Source organism: Xenopus tropicalis, chromosome 9, assembly GCF_000004195.4.
Source record: "Xenopus tropicalis strain Nigerian chromosome 9, UCB_Xtro_10.0, whole genome shotgun sequence".
In the NCBI taxonomy this organism is placed as follows: Eukaryota; Metazoa; Chordata; class Amphibia; order Anura; family Pipidae; genus Xenopus; species Xenopus tropicalis.
Genome location: NC_030685.2, coordinates 65,045,922 through 65,060,713, shown reverse-complemented (window position 1 = coordinate 65,060,713; position 14,792 = coordinate 65,045,922). Strand labels below are relative to the sequence as shown.

The following is a 14,792-nucleotide window of genomic DNA, read 5'->3' as shown; positions in this document are numbered from 1 at the left end:
GGGGGTCGTTGATGAACTGCAGAACATTAGGGCCCATGTGTGGCCACTGTGGACATTTACCCCCTTTATATATTTAACAAATTAGCGAATATGAAAGTCAGTTTGGGCCAATGGGTTTGGAATTTCCTATAGTGAAGCTTGTTCGGTACAATGCCACCCTGCTCCCCTTGGTTAATGTTGTATGGATTCTGACAATATTTATGAACAGGGACAATAATATCTGGCATATAGTGAATCCCTGCGGCAGCCATTGAGCAATGCAGCAGAAATATAGAGAGGCAGGGCCATGTAAAGGCTCGCCCTATTGTTTACTTGCTTGCCTGCTCTCAGCCATAGTGACAGGGACACTTTATGGGCCTCTTTCCTATCGTAATGCCATTTAGAACAACTGAGGATTGTGGGATTTTATTGTCACCTGCTACAGCCTCTTGCTACAAAGGCAATGGGCAATTACAGGAGGAAGTGGTTGGTCGTGGCCCCCTCCCTTCTAAGCACAGATCTACTTTATATCCCCCAGCAATAAAGTGCAGAATGTCCACTGGCTCCAACTGGATTCATTCCCAGCCCCACAGTGGAAAAAAAATAAACAGAATCCTTGGTTTAATCGTTTATTCCAGCGCTGCAACAGCATAGACTCCAAAGGCAGCAATTTGTATTTTTTTTTTTTTTAAATCGATGTTTTCCGATAAAATACATTTAATTCTTAAGTTAATTAGAACTGATTCAAATACAATGACACACATTTACCTTATAACCGAGATTCAAGTCTCTGAATAATTACACGGTACAATAAAAGCAAATTCTCTTGTTCAAAACATAGAACGAAACAAGATAATTAAGAAACGATAATTTAACGTCAAGAAATAAAATAGGTAGATTAGGTAAAATCACTCCTACTATTAAATTGTTCATTGCTGTCTGTTTAATTGCCGACTGTATGTAATATGTATGTATAAAATTATATATATATATATATATATATATATATATATATATATATATATATATATATATATATATATACACATACATACATACATATATACCTAAATAGCACAGTGCATAGTAATAACTTAAATGTTATGCCTAAAAACTGCCGTTTTTCTTCATTTATACCGAATAGTTTCAATTTAGTTTCAAATAGTAATTTTCTGGTGCATAATCTAACAAGTAATTTAGCAGATACTATCGAACCGTGGTTTACAATTCAGTCACCACAATTGCAACATGTTCACTAACAATACGACAGTTAAAATTAGATGAATATATATATATATATATATATATATATAGTTTGAAAACGATTTGCTATTCCAGCATTGAAAGGCATGTTATAGAATTATATAAAAGGCACATAAACTTTAATTTGGTCATTTTAAACAAAGAAAAATCATTAGAGTTCTCGCCTCTTATTTTAAAATATACATTTTGCATTTGCGTAAATAAAACATACAAATATACAAAAATACTTTCCCCCCGATTCTCGAGTGCACATCATTTTGATTAGAAATCGTGTTTAGAACAAATACATATAAAATCATCTAATAGGAAATTAATTGTTGCAGTATTATTGCCTGAAATCTGCCGAATCCGCGACAGAAACCCCCCCATTTGGCATAGTCCCTAGTGTGCATTTGCGTTTGTGCAGAGACATATACACACAGGCATTGGGTCCTGTGCCCTAGGTAGTTATACACCCCGGTGAGTTGCGCAGAATGGGGGAGAGGTGCAGACAGAGTGCAGTGCATCCCATATACCAGAATGGGGAATCCTAGTCCCAGTAATTTCAGTTGGAGCCCTCTCTGCCCTGTTGCTCCTGATGAAGCCCCCCTTTCTTGTCAGCCTCCTCCTTGCCCTCTTGTGAGGAGACTGGGAACTTGTCTTTGCTGTTCTCCTTTTTCCATTTCATCCTCCTGTTTTGAAACCATATTTTGACCTGTCTCTCTGTCAGTCCCAGTGCGTGAGAGACCTCGATCCTCCTCTTCCTGGTCAGGTAAGGGTTAAAGAGGAACTCTTTCTCCAGCTCCAGGGTCTGGAAGCGACTGTAGGTTTGTCTCCCTCTTCTTCTACCTGGGGCAACTGAGATAAACAGAGAGACACTGAGACCCTGCGCCTTTACTACTGCTGTTCCCTGTGAGCGCAGTGGGATGTGCTCTTTGCCCCTTTACCCCCATATTTACCTGCCCACCGGATTCTATACAGGGAGTGTGAGCTGGGATGGTGTGTGTGCCCCCTGGGTACGAAGGGCCTTAACATTCTGTGTACTTGTTGCTGCTCTTTAATTAAAAAAACTCCAACAATACCAGCAAAACTACTCTGTGTATTTGTGATGAACGCTGAGTATATTTATCACGGGTAGTTTCTGCGTAGATTACGTGTTTATATACATACACACATATAAATACGATTCTCTGTAGCTAAGAATGAATTGTAGTATATATAATCACAGTATATGAGTATAAGTGTGTTTGGTTGTGTGTGTTAATGTGTACACGCTTAGTCTGTGTGTAACCATGTCGTGTAGTATTACATGTATGTACTATCTGGAAATGTAACATGGCTACTCTGTAAGCATTATCTGTGTGTGTGTGTGTGTGTGTGTGAGTACATATTCTGTGTAAATCTGATATGTTACATGTAGGCGCTGTATACACTTTATTTGCAAGCTATATGAATATTGCTATTATTGTTATATTTTTTTGTATATGAATGAGCTGGGCACACCAGAAGCACTATATACAGTGTGGCTGTGGGAATGTTTGTACCCTGAAGAACTAATGTACTTTGTGCACTAGTTATACGTGTATTTATGTGTTGTGTGTACCAAGGCTGAGCTTTATAGTGTGTCTAGTGTGCGAGCTGTGTAAATCTAGTGAACAATATAGTGGGAGAACATTGTGTATGGTATCCTATATGCACTGTGTGTATACTATATGCACTGTATGTATACTATATGCACTGTATGTATACTATACGCACTATATGTATACTATATGCACTGTATGTATACAATATGCACTGAATGTATACTATATGCACTGTATGTATACTATATGCACTGTATGTATACTATATGCACTGTATGTATGCTATATGCACTGTATGTATGCTATATGCACTGTATGTATGCTATATGCACTGTATGTATACTATATGCACTGTATGTATACTATATGCACTGTATGTATACTATATGCATAGTGACAGAGTGCACAAAGTAGAGTGCACTTAGTATGTACCAAGCACATACAGCGAATTGATTTATGGCTAAGAATGCTCTGAATGCCTAGTATGTAATAAATATACTTGTGTGACCCTGGCGAGTACACCAAGTGCGCTGGGTACTAACTGTGCTTGTGTGACAGAGAAAGAGCTTTAGGCACCACACACGTAAAATATACGCTGGGTGTAAGTTGTGTGTACACAGAGCATGAATAAAAAGACAAGTGTGTAAAACAGAGTGACAGAATTGCGTGTGGGAGCAGTGTGGACGGATTGTATGGTGAGTTATGTACAGTTATATGAAGGAAGAAGGAGGTGCTGTGTACTTGTGGTGTGTGCTATGGGTGCAGTGTGAGTGTGTGAGTGAGTGTGTGAGTGTGAGTACAGGAGAGAGAGAGAGGGTTGTGCCCCCCATGCATGTAGCAGTATATCAGTGCGTGGGGAATATAAAGGGGGGCTGAGTGGCAGCTACACAGCAGGAGATGCCCAGTCCCACAGCCCACGGTGCGCCCACCTTGTGCTCTCATCCAGGGGAACATGTGAGACGCAGGCGAGTTCTGATGTAAGTGCTCTGGATCCGCTCCAATACTCGCACTGGGCGATTTACAGTCAGGATATTGGACCGGCTCAGCCTCTTGATGGGTCGTAAAAATGTGCTGCCTCTGGAAATGATCGTAGCCATAAAGCTTAGCGGGGTCGCCGTGGCACGTAATCCCACAGGGGGCCGGCTGGTAGCCAGGGCTCGGCAGGGTCCCGGGGTGGTGGTAGTAGTCCTGAGGGGCGCCGCTGCCGCTGCCGCTATATACCAACGGGGCCCTGCCGCTGCCAACCTCCTGCCCATAGGGACACTCGTAGAAAGCTGAATTTATGGCGTCTTTGTACTTGGGATACATGGGGCTGACAAAGTAGGAACTCATGTGGCTGGAGCGGCGGCAGCGACTGACTAGAGCCCACAAGCAGCGCCGGTCCCACTGCTGCTCATCCTGCTGAGCGCTATGGAATAATGACTTGCCTCACTGCCCTCACCATTTCCTATTAGGCACACTGCGCCCATCTACTTCTCTCCCTCTCTGGCTGCACTTTCCAATTACTTCTCCTCAGGCACCACAGGACCCAGGGGGGGTGGGAATGGGCTTCTCATACCAGGAAGCGCACACACTGGGGCCACAGGGCTGGCGGAGGGATACTGGCGCAGGAACAGCGCAGAGTCTAAGCAGCGTTAAAGGGCTGGTTCACCTCTGAGTTAACTATTAGTATGTTATAGAATGGCCAATTCTAAGCAACTTCAGTATTTTTTTTTTTATAGTTTTTAATTGTTTTACATTCTTTTTCTAACTTATTGCAGCTTTCAAATGGGGGGCCCTGACCCCTGCAGCCAAAATACTATTGTTCTGTGAGGATACAATATTATTGTTATTGTTCCTTTTTATTACTTATTTTTCTATCCAAGTGCACTCCTATTCATATACCAGTCTCTCATTCAAACCACTCTGTGGTTGCTAAGGTAATTTGGACCCTAGCAACCAAATACCTGCCCCAAACTGGAAATCTGCTGAACAAAATAAAAATAATTAAAAAACAAAAAGGCCAACTGCAAATTGTCTTAAATCACAAATTGTCTGTCTAAACACTGTACATGTATGAAATCAGTGTAACTGGGGCCACACACAAGGCACCACTTGTTATTAGGGTGATGCACAGCCACACAGCAGAATGATACAGAAGGAAGCAGGACTTCAAATTAATAGTTTTCTTCTCTTTTTTTTAATAGTTATAGTCACTTTTGTGCTTGTGTAAGGAACTCTTTCCATTCCCCTATGTAGCAGTAGTTCTGTTATACCTTATAGCTGAGATTGTAGGTCTCTATAGCAAAGATTTCAGACCACAGTGGTCCCAGTTCCAATTACAATTGAAAGCTAGGCAAAGCAAAGGAAACATTACCGCAGCATGTCAAGGGCAGTTCTCTAACCACTAGGGGAGCCAGAGAGGTTAAACCCTTTCCTGTCTTTGCTCTTCCCAGTGGGGAAATGGGACATGCTCTGCATATAACAGACACCAGGGAACTTCACCTGACAGCTCCAGGGTCTGCCATAGGAACAGCAGGCAGGTATGTTCTACAGAACCCAGGTCTCCCAGAAAGTGCCACCATGATCAACTCTGCATGGCCTAAATGTCAATATACAGTATTTGCTAAAAAATGTCAAGTAGTAATTAGATTATATGGAATTAAATGTTAGTAATTAGTGATTACTGGTAGCACTCTTTCAGTGTGTCACACAGGGCCACATATGTATGCCCATATTGGTCATCTGGTCAAAGGGCCACTGTGAGATGGTATAGACCAGGGGTCCCCAACCTTTCTTACTCGTGAGCCACAGTCAAATGTAAAAAGACCTGGAGAGCAATACAAGCATCATAAAAGTTCATGGAGGTGCCAAATAAGGGCTAAGATTGGCTATTAGGGAGCCTCTATGCACACTATCAGCTTACAGGGGCTTTATTTGGTAGGAAATCTTGGTTATACTCAACCAAAACTTGCCCCCAAGTCAGGAATTCAAAAATAACTACCTGGTTTGGGGGCACTGAAGGCAACATCCAAGGGGTTGGGGAGCAACGAGCCACTGGTTGGAGATCACTGGTATAGACAGTGGGGGCTGATTGGAACTTTGCTGTACTTTGAAATGCCAGGCCCTATTTTCCCTATTCAGCTGACTGGTGGGCAACGTATGAGTTTAAAAATTGGTGCTCATTCACATATAGGGACATATTTATTATTATTGGAGACAAACATCACTTGTGATGTTGCCAGGCCCGGATTTGTGGCGAGGCGCCCATGCGTGGTCGAAGTGGGCAGGCCATAGGGGGTGGCCTCCAGGCCCGGATTTGTGGCGAGGCCACAAAGGCCCGGGCCTAGGGCGCCAAACATTTAGGGGCGGCATGCCGCCCCGCCGCACCGAAGTTCTGCTCCCATACGGAGCAGCGGGGACCTCTCCCCGCTGCTCCGTATGTGTTCATATCTGCGCCCGCAAAAATGCGCATGCGTGCGCTGGGGGGGTGAGTTGCGCATGCGTGCTCTGGGCGAGTTGCGCATGCGCGGGGGGCGGCTGCGTTGGGTGGCCTCCGGGCGCTCGGATTTTAAATCCGGCGCTGGTGGCCTCGGGGTGCCCCAATCAGAAATCTTGCCCTGGATGTTGCCCATAGCAACCAATCAGCATTTAAACAGTCACCTACAAGTTAAAAAACAGAAGCAAATATCTGATTGGTTGCTATGGGCAACATCAACTGTGATGCTTGTTTCCAATGTTAAAAAATACACGGAAAAATAGAGTGGGGGAAAAAGCCACAGGTGTCATTTATTCAGGCACCATGTTTGGAAGAAATTGGCAACATGGGAAACTTTTTTATGAAGAACATAAAAATGTCCTTAACAGCCATGTTATTTTGCCTTCCCTTTCACTCCAATGCATGTCTGCAAAATTTCAGATGAAGCAAAACACAACATATTCACTTAGCTTTACCCATGGGGCTGTTGGTGAGGTCTGTGAATACAAGCTCTGTAAGGGACTCCTATGTAGTCTCATTTTTCAACTAAGGTTGAACCTTTCCCAGCACAATTTGGACAACTTGGTTGGGTTATTTAGGCAGAGATCCCCTTTTTTTCAAGCAGATCCGTGTGTGGCAAGCGTAAGGTCAATGGATACAGCCCCCAGCTTTCCGTTTCTTCCCAGTCAATATACTGAAAGCATAATCCATAGATTTAAATCTTTTTAGGCAGTCGGGATGGGAGTTGTATAGATTATGGCTCCCAAACGTCTGGAACTAGGCCTGTGTGTCAGCGCAGTGTGAGTGCATACATACATACAGTACATACTGTATACTTACTGTGATGCTTTATATATATATATATACAGCACAAAAACAACACTAACACCTGTACAGACTGGCACACAGGTCCGGACTGCGATTAAAAATTGTCCCTGGCATTTCAATAAGCCAAAACAGCCCCCACTAACACAGAACCACACATCACTAAACATTAATGCTCTCCTTTGGTCTGTACCAGGAATACCTTGACATTGCCAAATATCATCATAACTGACCCTCAAGCTGGGCACCAAAGTAAATCTATAAGGACAAATACTGTAGGGATTCACTGCAAATTGAAGAATAATTGGTCTTTAGGATGAACCCTCAACACTGCTCCAAATCCAACTGCTCACAGTGTAGGAATCATTGCTCTGTAGACCTCCTGGCGCACCCACACACTTACACACTTACCCGCACTTACACGCACTTACACTCACTTACACACACTTACACGCACTTACACTCACTTACACACACTTACAATCGCTTACACGCACTTGCACTCACTTGCACGCACTTACATGCACTTAAACTCACTAATACACACTTACACTCACTTACACACACTTACACACACTTACACGCACTTACACGCACTTACACACACTTACACGCACTTACACTCACTTACACACACTTACAATCGCTTACACGCACTTACACTCACTTGCACTCACTTGCACGCACTTACATGCACTTAAACTCACTTATAAACACTTACACTCACTTACACACACTTACACACACTTAAACTCACTTACATGCACTTCAACGCACTTACACTCACTTATACACACTTACACTCATTTACACGCACTTAAACGCACTTACACACACTTAAACACACTTACACTCACTTACACGCACTTAAACGCACTTACACACACTTACATGCACTTACACGCACTTATACGCACTTACACGCACTTATACGCACTTACACTCCCTTACACGCACTTATACACACTTAGACTCCCTTACACGGACTTACACACACTTACACACACTTACACGAACTTACATGCACTTACACACACTTACACTCACTTACACTCACTTACACTCACTTAAACACACTTACACTCCCTTACACTCCCTTACACACACTTACACACACTTACACGCACTTACACTCACTTACACTCACTTACACTCCCTTACACACACTTACACGCACTTACACGCACTTACATACACTTACACGCACTTACATGCACTTACACACACTTACACGCACTTACATGCACTTACACAAACTTACACGCACTTACACGCACTTACACACACTTACACTCACTTACACTCACTTACACACACTTACATGCACTTACACGCACTTACATACACTTACACGCACTTACACACACTTACACGCACTTACATGCCATTACACTCCCTTACACTCACTTACAAGCCCTTACACGCACTTACACGTCCTTACACTCACTTACATGCCCTTACACGCACTTACACACATTTACACGCACTTACACACACTTACACGCCCTTAAACTCCCTTACACGCCCTTACACGCACTTACACGCCCTTACACGCCCTTACACTCTCTTACACGCCCTTACACGCACTTACACGCCCTTACACGCCCTTACACGCCCTTACACGCACTTACACGCCCTTACACGCACTTACACACCCTTAAACGCCCTTACACACACTTAAACGCACTTACACGCCCTTACACTCACTTACACTCCCTTACACGCACTTACACGCCCTTACACTCACTTACATGCCCTTAAACTCCCTTAAACGCCCTTACACGCACTTACACGTCCTTAAACTCCCGTACACTCACTTACACTCCCTTACACTCACTTACACGCCCTTACACGCCCTTACACGCACTTAAATGCACTTACACGCACTTACACGCCCTTACACGCACTTACACGCTCTTACACTCCCTTACATGCACTTACACGAACTTACACGCCCTTACACTAACTTACACCCACTTACACGCACTTACACGCACTTACACGCACTTACACTCCCTTACACGCCCATACACACCCTTACACGCCCTTACACTCCCTTACACCCACTTACACACCCTTACACGCCCTTACACGCCCTTACACGCACTTACACTCCCTTACACGCACTTACACGCACTTACACTCCCTTACACGCCCATACACGCCCTTACACGCCCTTACACTCCCTTACACCCACTTACACGCTCTTACACGCCCTTACACGCCCTTACACGCCCTTACACTCCCTTACACCCACTTAAACGCCCTTACACGCCCTTACACTCCCTTACACGCACTTACACGCACTTAAACGCACTTACATGCCGTTACACGACCTTACACGCACTTACACGCCGTTACACGCCGTTACACGCCCTTACACTCCCTTACACGCACTTACACGCACTTACATGCCCTTACACACCGTTACACGCCCTTACACTCCCTTACACGCACTTACACGCCCTTACACGCACTTACACGCCCTGACACGCACTTACACCCCCTTACACGTACTTAAACTCACTTACACTCACTTACACACACTTACACTCCCTTACACGCAATTACACTCGCTTACACGCACTTACACTCCCTTACACGCACTTACACTCGCTTACACGTACTTACACTCCCTTACACGTACTTACACTCCCTTACACGCACTTACACTCCCTTACACTCACTTAAACGCACTTACACTCACTTACACGTACTTACACTCTCTTACACGCACTTACACTCACTTACACGCACTTACACTCCCTTACACTCACTTACACGAACTTACACTCCCTTACACGCACTTACACACACTTACACGCCCTTACACTCCCTTACACGCACTTACACACCCTTACACGCACTTACACGCCCTTACACGCACTTACAGGCACTTAAATGCACTTACACGCCATAACACTCACTTAAATGCACTTACACGCACTTACATGCCCTTACACGCCCTTACACGCCCTTACACGCCCTTACACTCCCTTACACGCACTTACACGCCCTTACACGCACTTACACGCCCTGACACGCACTTACACCCCCTTACACGTACTTAAACTCACTTACACTCACTTACACACACTTACACTCCCTTACACGCAATTACACTCGCTTACACGCACTTACACTCCCTTACACGCACTTACACTCGCTTACACGTACTTACACTCCCTTACACGTACTTACACTCCCTTACACGCACTTACACTCCCTTACACTCACTTAAACGCACTTACACTCACTTACACACACTTACACTCCCTTACACGCAATTACACTCGCTTACACGCACTTACACTCCCTTACACGCACTTACACTCGCTTACACGTACTTACACTCCCTTACACGTACTTACACTCCCTTACACGCACTTACACTCCCTTACACTCACTTAAACGCACTTACACTCACTTACACACACTTACACGCACTTACACTCACTTACACACACTTACAATCGCTTACACGCACTTGCACTCACTTGCACGCACTTACATGCACTTAAACTCACTAATACACACTTACACTCACTTACACACACTTACACACACTTACACGCACTTACACGCACTTACACACACTTACACGCACTTACACTCACTTACACACACTTACAATCGCTTACACGCACTTACACTCACTTGCACTCACTTGCACGCACTTACATGCACTTAAACTCACTTATAAACACTTACACTCACTTACACACACTTACACACACTTAAACTCACTTACATGCACTTCAACGCACTTACACTCACTTATACACACTTACACTCATTTACACGCACTTAAACGCACTTACACACACTTAAACACACTTACACTCACTTACACGCACTTAAACGCACTTACACACACTTACATGCACTTACACGCACTTATACGCACTTACACGCACTTATACGCACTTACACTCCCTTACACGCACTTATACACACTTAGACTCCCTTACACGGACTTACACACACTTACACACACTTACACGAACTTACATGCACTTACACACACTTACACTCACTTACACTCACTTACACTCACTTAAACACACTTACACTCCCTTACACTCCCTTACACACACTTACACACACTTACACGCACTTACACTCACTTACACTCACTTACACTCACTTACACTCCCTTACACACACTTACACGCACTTACACGCACTTACATACACTTACACGCACTTACATGCACTTACACACACTTACACGCACTTACATGCACTTACACAAACTTACACGCACTTACACGCACTTACACACACTTACACTCACTTACACTCACTTACACACACTTACATGCACTTACACGCACTTACATACACTTACACGCACTTACACACACTTACACGCACTTACATGCCATTACACTCCCTTACACTCACTTACAAGCCCTTACACGCACTTACACGTTCTTACACTCACTTACATGCCCTTACACGCACTTACACACATTTACACGCACTTACACACACTTACACGCCCTTAAACTCCCTTACACGCCCTTACACGCACTTACACGCCCTTACACGCCCTTACACTCTCTTAAACGCCCTTACACGCACTTACACGCCCTTACACGCCCTTAAACGCCCTTACACGCACTTACACGCCCTTTACACGCACTTACACACCCTTAAACGCCCTTACACACACTTAAACGCACTTACACGCCCTTACACTCACTTACACTCCCTTACACGCACTTACACTCACTTACACTCACTTACATGCCCTTAAACTCCCTTAAACGCCCTTACACGCACTTACACGTCCTTAAACTCCCGTACACTCACTTACACTCCCTTACACTCACTTACACGCCCTTACACGCCCTTACACGCACTTAAATGCACTTACACGCACTTACACGCCCTTACACGCACTTACACGCTCTTACACTCCCTTACATGCACTTACACGAACTTACACGCCCTTACACTAACTTACACCCACTTACACGCACTTACACGCACTTACACGCACTTACACTCCCTTACACGCCCATACACACCCTTACACGCCCTTACACTCCCTTACACCCACTTACACGCACTTACACACCCTTACACGCCCTTACACGCCCTTACACGCACTTACACGCACTTACACACCCTTACACGCACTTACACTCCCTTACACGCCCATACACGCCCTTACACGCCCTTACACTCCCTTACACCCACTTACACGCTCTTACACGCCCTTACACGCCCTTACACGCCCTTACACTCCCTTACACCCACTTAAACGCCCTTACACGCCCTTACACTCCCTTACACGCACTTACACGCACTTAAACGCACTTACATGCCGTTACACGACCTTACACGCACTTACACGCCGTTACACGCCGTTACACGCCCTTACACTCCCTTACACGCACTTACACGCACTTACATGCCCTTACACACCGTTACACGCCCTTACACGCCCTTACACTCCCTTACACGCACTTACACGCCCTTACACGCACTTACACGCCCTGACACGCACTTACACCCCCTTACACGTACTTAAACTCACTTACACTCACTTACACACACTTACACTCCCTTACACGCAATTACACTCGCTTACACGCACTTACACTCCCTTACACGCACTTACACTCGCTTACACGTACTTACACTCCCTTACACGTTCTTACACTCCCTTACACGCACTTACACTCCCTTACACTCACTTAAACGCACTTACACTCACTTACACGTACTTACACTCTCTTACACGCACTTACACTCACTTACACACACTTACACACACTTAAACTCACTTACATGCACTTCAACGCACTTACACTCACTTATACACACTTACACTCATTTACACGCACTTAAACGCACTTACACACACTTAAACACACTTACACTCACTTACACGCACTTAAACGCACTTACACACACTTACATGCACTTACACGCACTTATACGCACTTACACGCACTTATACGCACTTACACTCCCTTACACGCACTTATACACACTTAGACTCCCTTACACGGACTTACACACACTTACACACACTTACACGAACTTACATGCACTTACACACACTTACACTCACTTACACTCACTTACACTCACTTAAACACACTTACACTCCCTTACACTCCCTTACACACACTTACACACACTTACACGCACTTACACTCACTTACACTCACTTACACTCACTTACACTCCCTTACACACACTTACACGCACTTACACGCACTTACATACACTTACACGCACTTACATGCACTTACACACACTTACACGCACTTACACGCACTTACACACACTTACACGCACTTACACGCACTTACACACACTTACACTCACTTACACTCACTTACACACACTTACATGCACTTACACGCACTTACATACACTTACACGCACTTACACACACTTACACGCACTTACATGCCATTACACTCCCTTACACTCACTTACAAGCCCTTACACGCACTTACACGTTCTTACACTCACTTACATGCCCTTACACGCACTTACACACATTTACACGCACTTACACACACTTACACGCCCTTAAACTCCCTTACACGCCCTTACACGCACTTACACGCCCTTACACGCCCTTACACTCTCTTACACGCCCTTACACGCACTTACACGCCCTTACACGCCCTTACACGCCCTTACACGCACTTACACGCCCTTACACGCACTTACACACCCTTAAACGCCCTTACACACACTTAAACGCACTTACACGCCCTTACACTCACTTACACTCCCTTACACGCACTTACACTCACTTACACTCACTTACATGCCCTTAAACTCCCTTAAACGCCCTTACACGCACTTACACGTCCTTAAACTCCCGTACACTCACTTACACTCCCTTACACTCACTTACACGCCCTTACACGCCCTTACACGCACTTAAATGCACTTACACGCACTTACACGCCCTTACACGCACTTACACGCTCTTACACTCCCTTACATGCACTTACACGAACTTACACGCCCTTACACTAACTTACACCCACTTACACGCACTTACACGCACTTACACGCACTTACACGCACTTACACTCCCATACACACCCTTACACGCCCTTACACTCCCTTACACCCACTTACACCCACTTACACGCACTTACACACCCTTACACGCCCTTACACGCCCTTACACGCACTTACACGCACTTACACACCCTTACACGCACTTACACTCCCTTACACGCCCATACACGCCCTTACACGCCCTTACACTCCCTTACACCCACTTACACGCTCTTACACGCCCTTACACGCCCTTACACGCCCTTACACTCCCTTACACCCACTTAAACGCCCTTACACGTGTCACACAACGTATGACGTATGAGCCGCTAGCACAATCAGGGAAATACCACACGTGCCACAGGGGTTGTTTCACAGGGGTTTATTACAACCAAACGTAGATAAACAGGGAAAGGGCAATACGCATGGAAGGTCCACAAGTCCCAATCACATCAATCCTCCTACAGGGAGTCTTCAGGGCAACCCCCCTCTGCACAGTCTCCAGGGAACAAAGGCCGAGTCTCCCAGCCCAACCCCCAATACACAAAGGTGTCCCACCCAGACAGTCACAATTACCTGGGTAGCCTCCCCAGGCAGTTCCAATGGGAATAATCAAAGTTCCTTTTTGGGTAGTTCCACAGAAACACACTACCTTGGTT

General features: G+C 45.0%; 1 protein-coding gene across 2 annotated transcripts; it reads right to left on the bottom strand.

The window, feature by feature from the left end:
- Window positions 1–594: 594 nt before the first annotated feature.
- On the bottom strand, window positions 595–4,425 carry hoxd8 (homeobox D8). Of its 2 annotated transcripts, NM_001142117.1 has the most exon segments (3): window positions 656–972; window positions 1,035–2,079; window positions 3,737–4,291. In NM_001142117.1, coding segments are annotated over 2 exon segments (696 nt in total). In that variant the 5' UTR covers window positions 4,140–4,291; the 3' UTR covers window positions 656–972; window positions 1,035–1,786.
- Window positions 4,426–14,792: the final 10,367 nt, after the last annotated feature.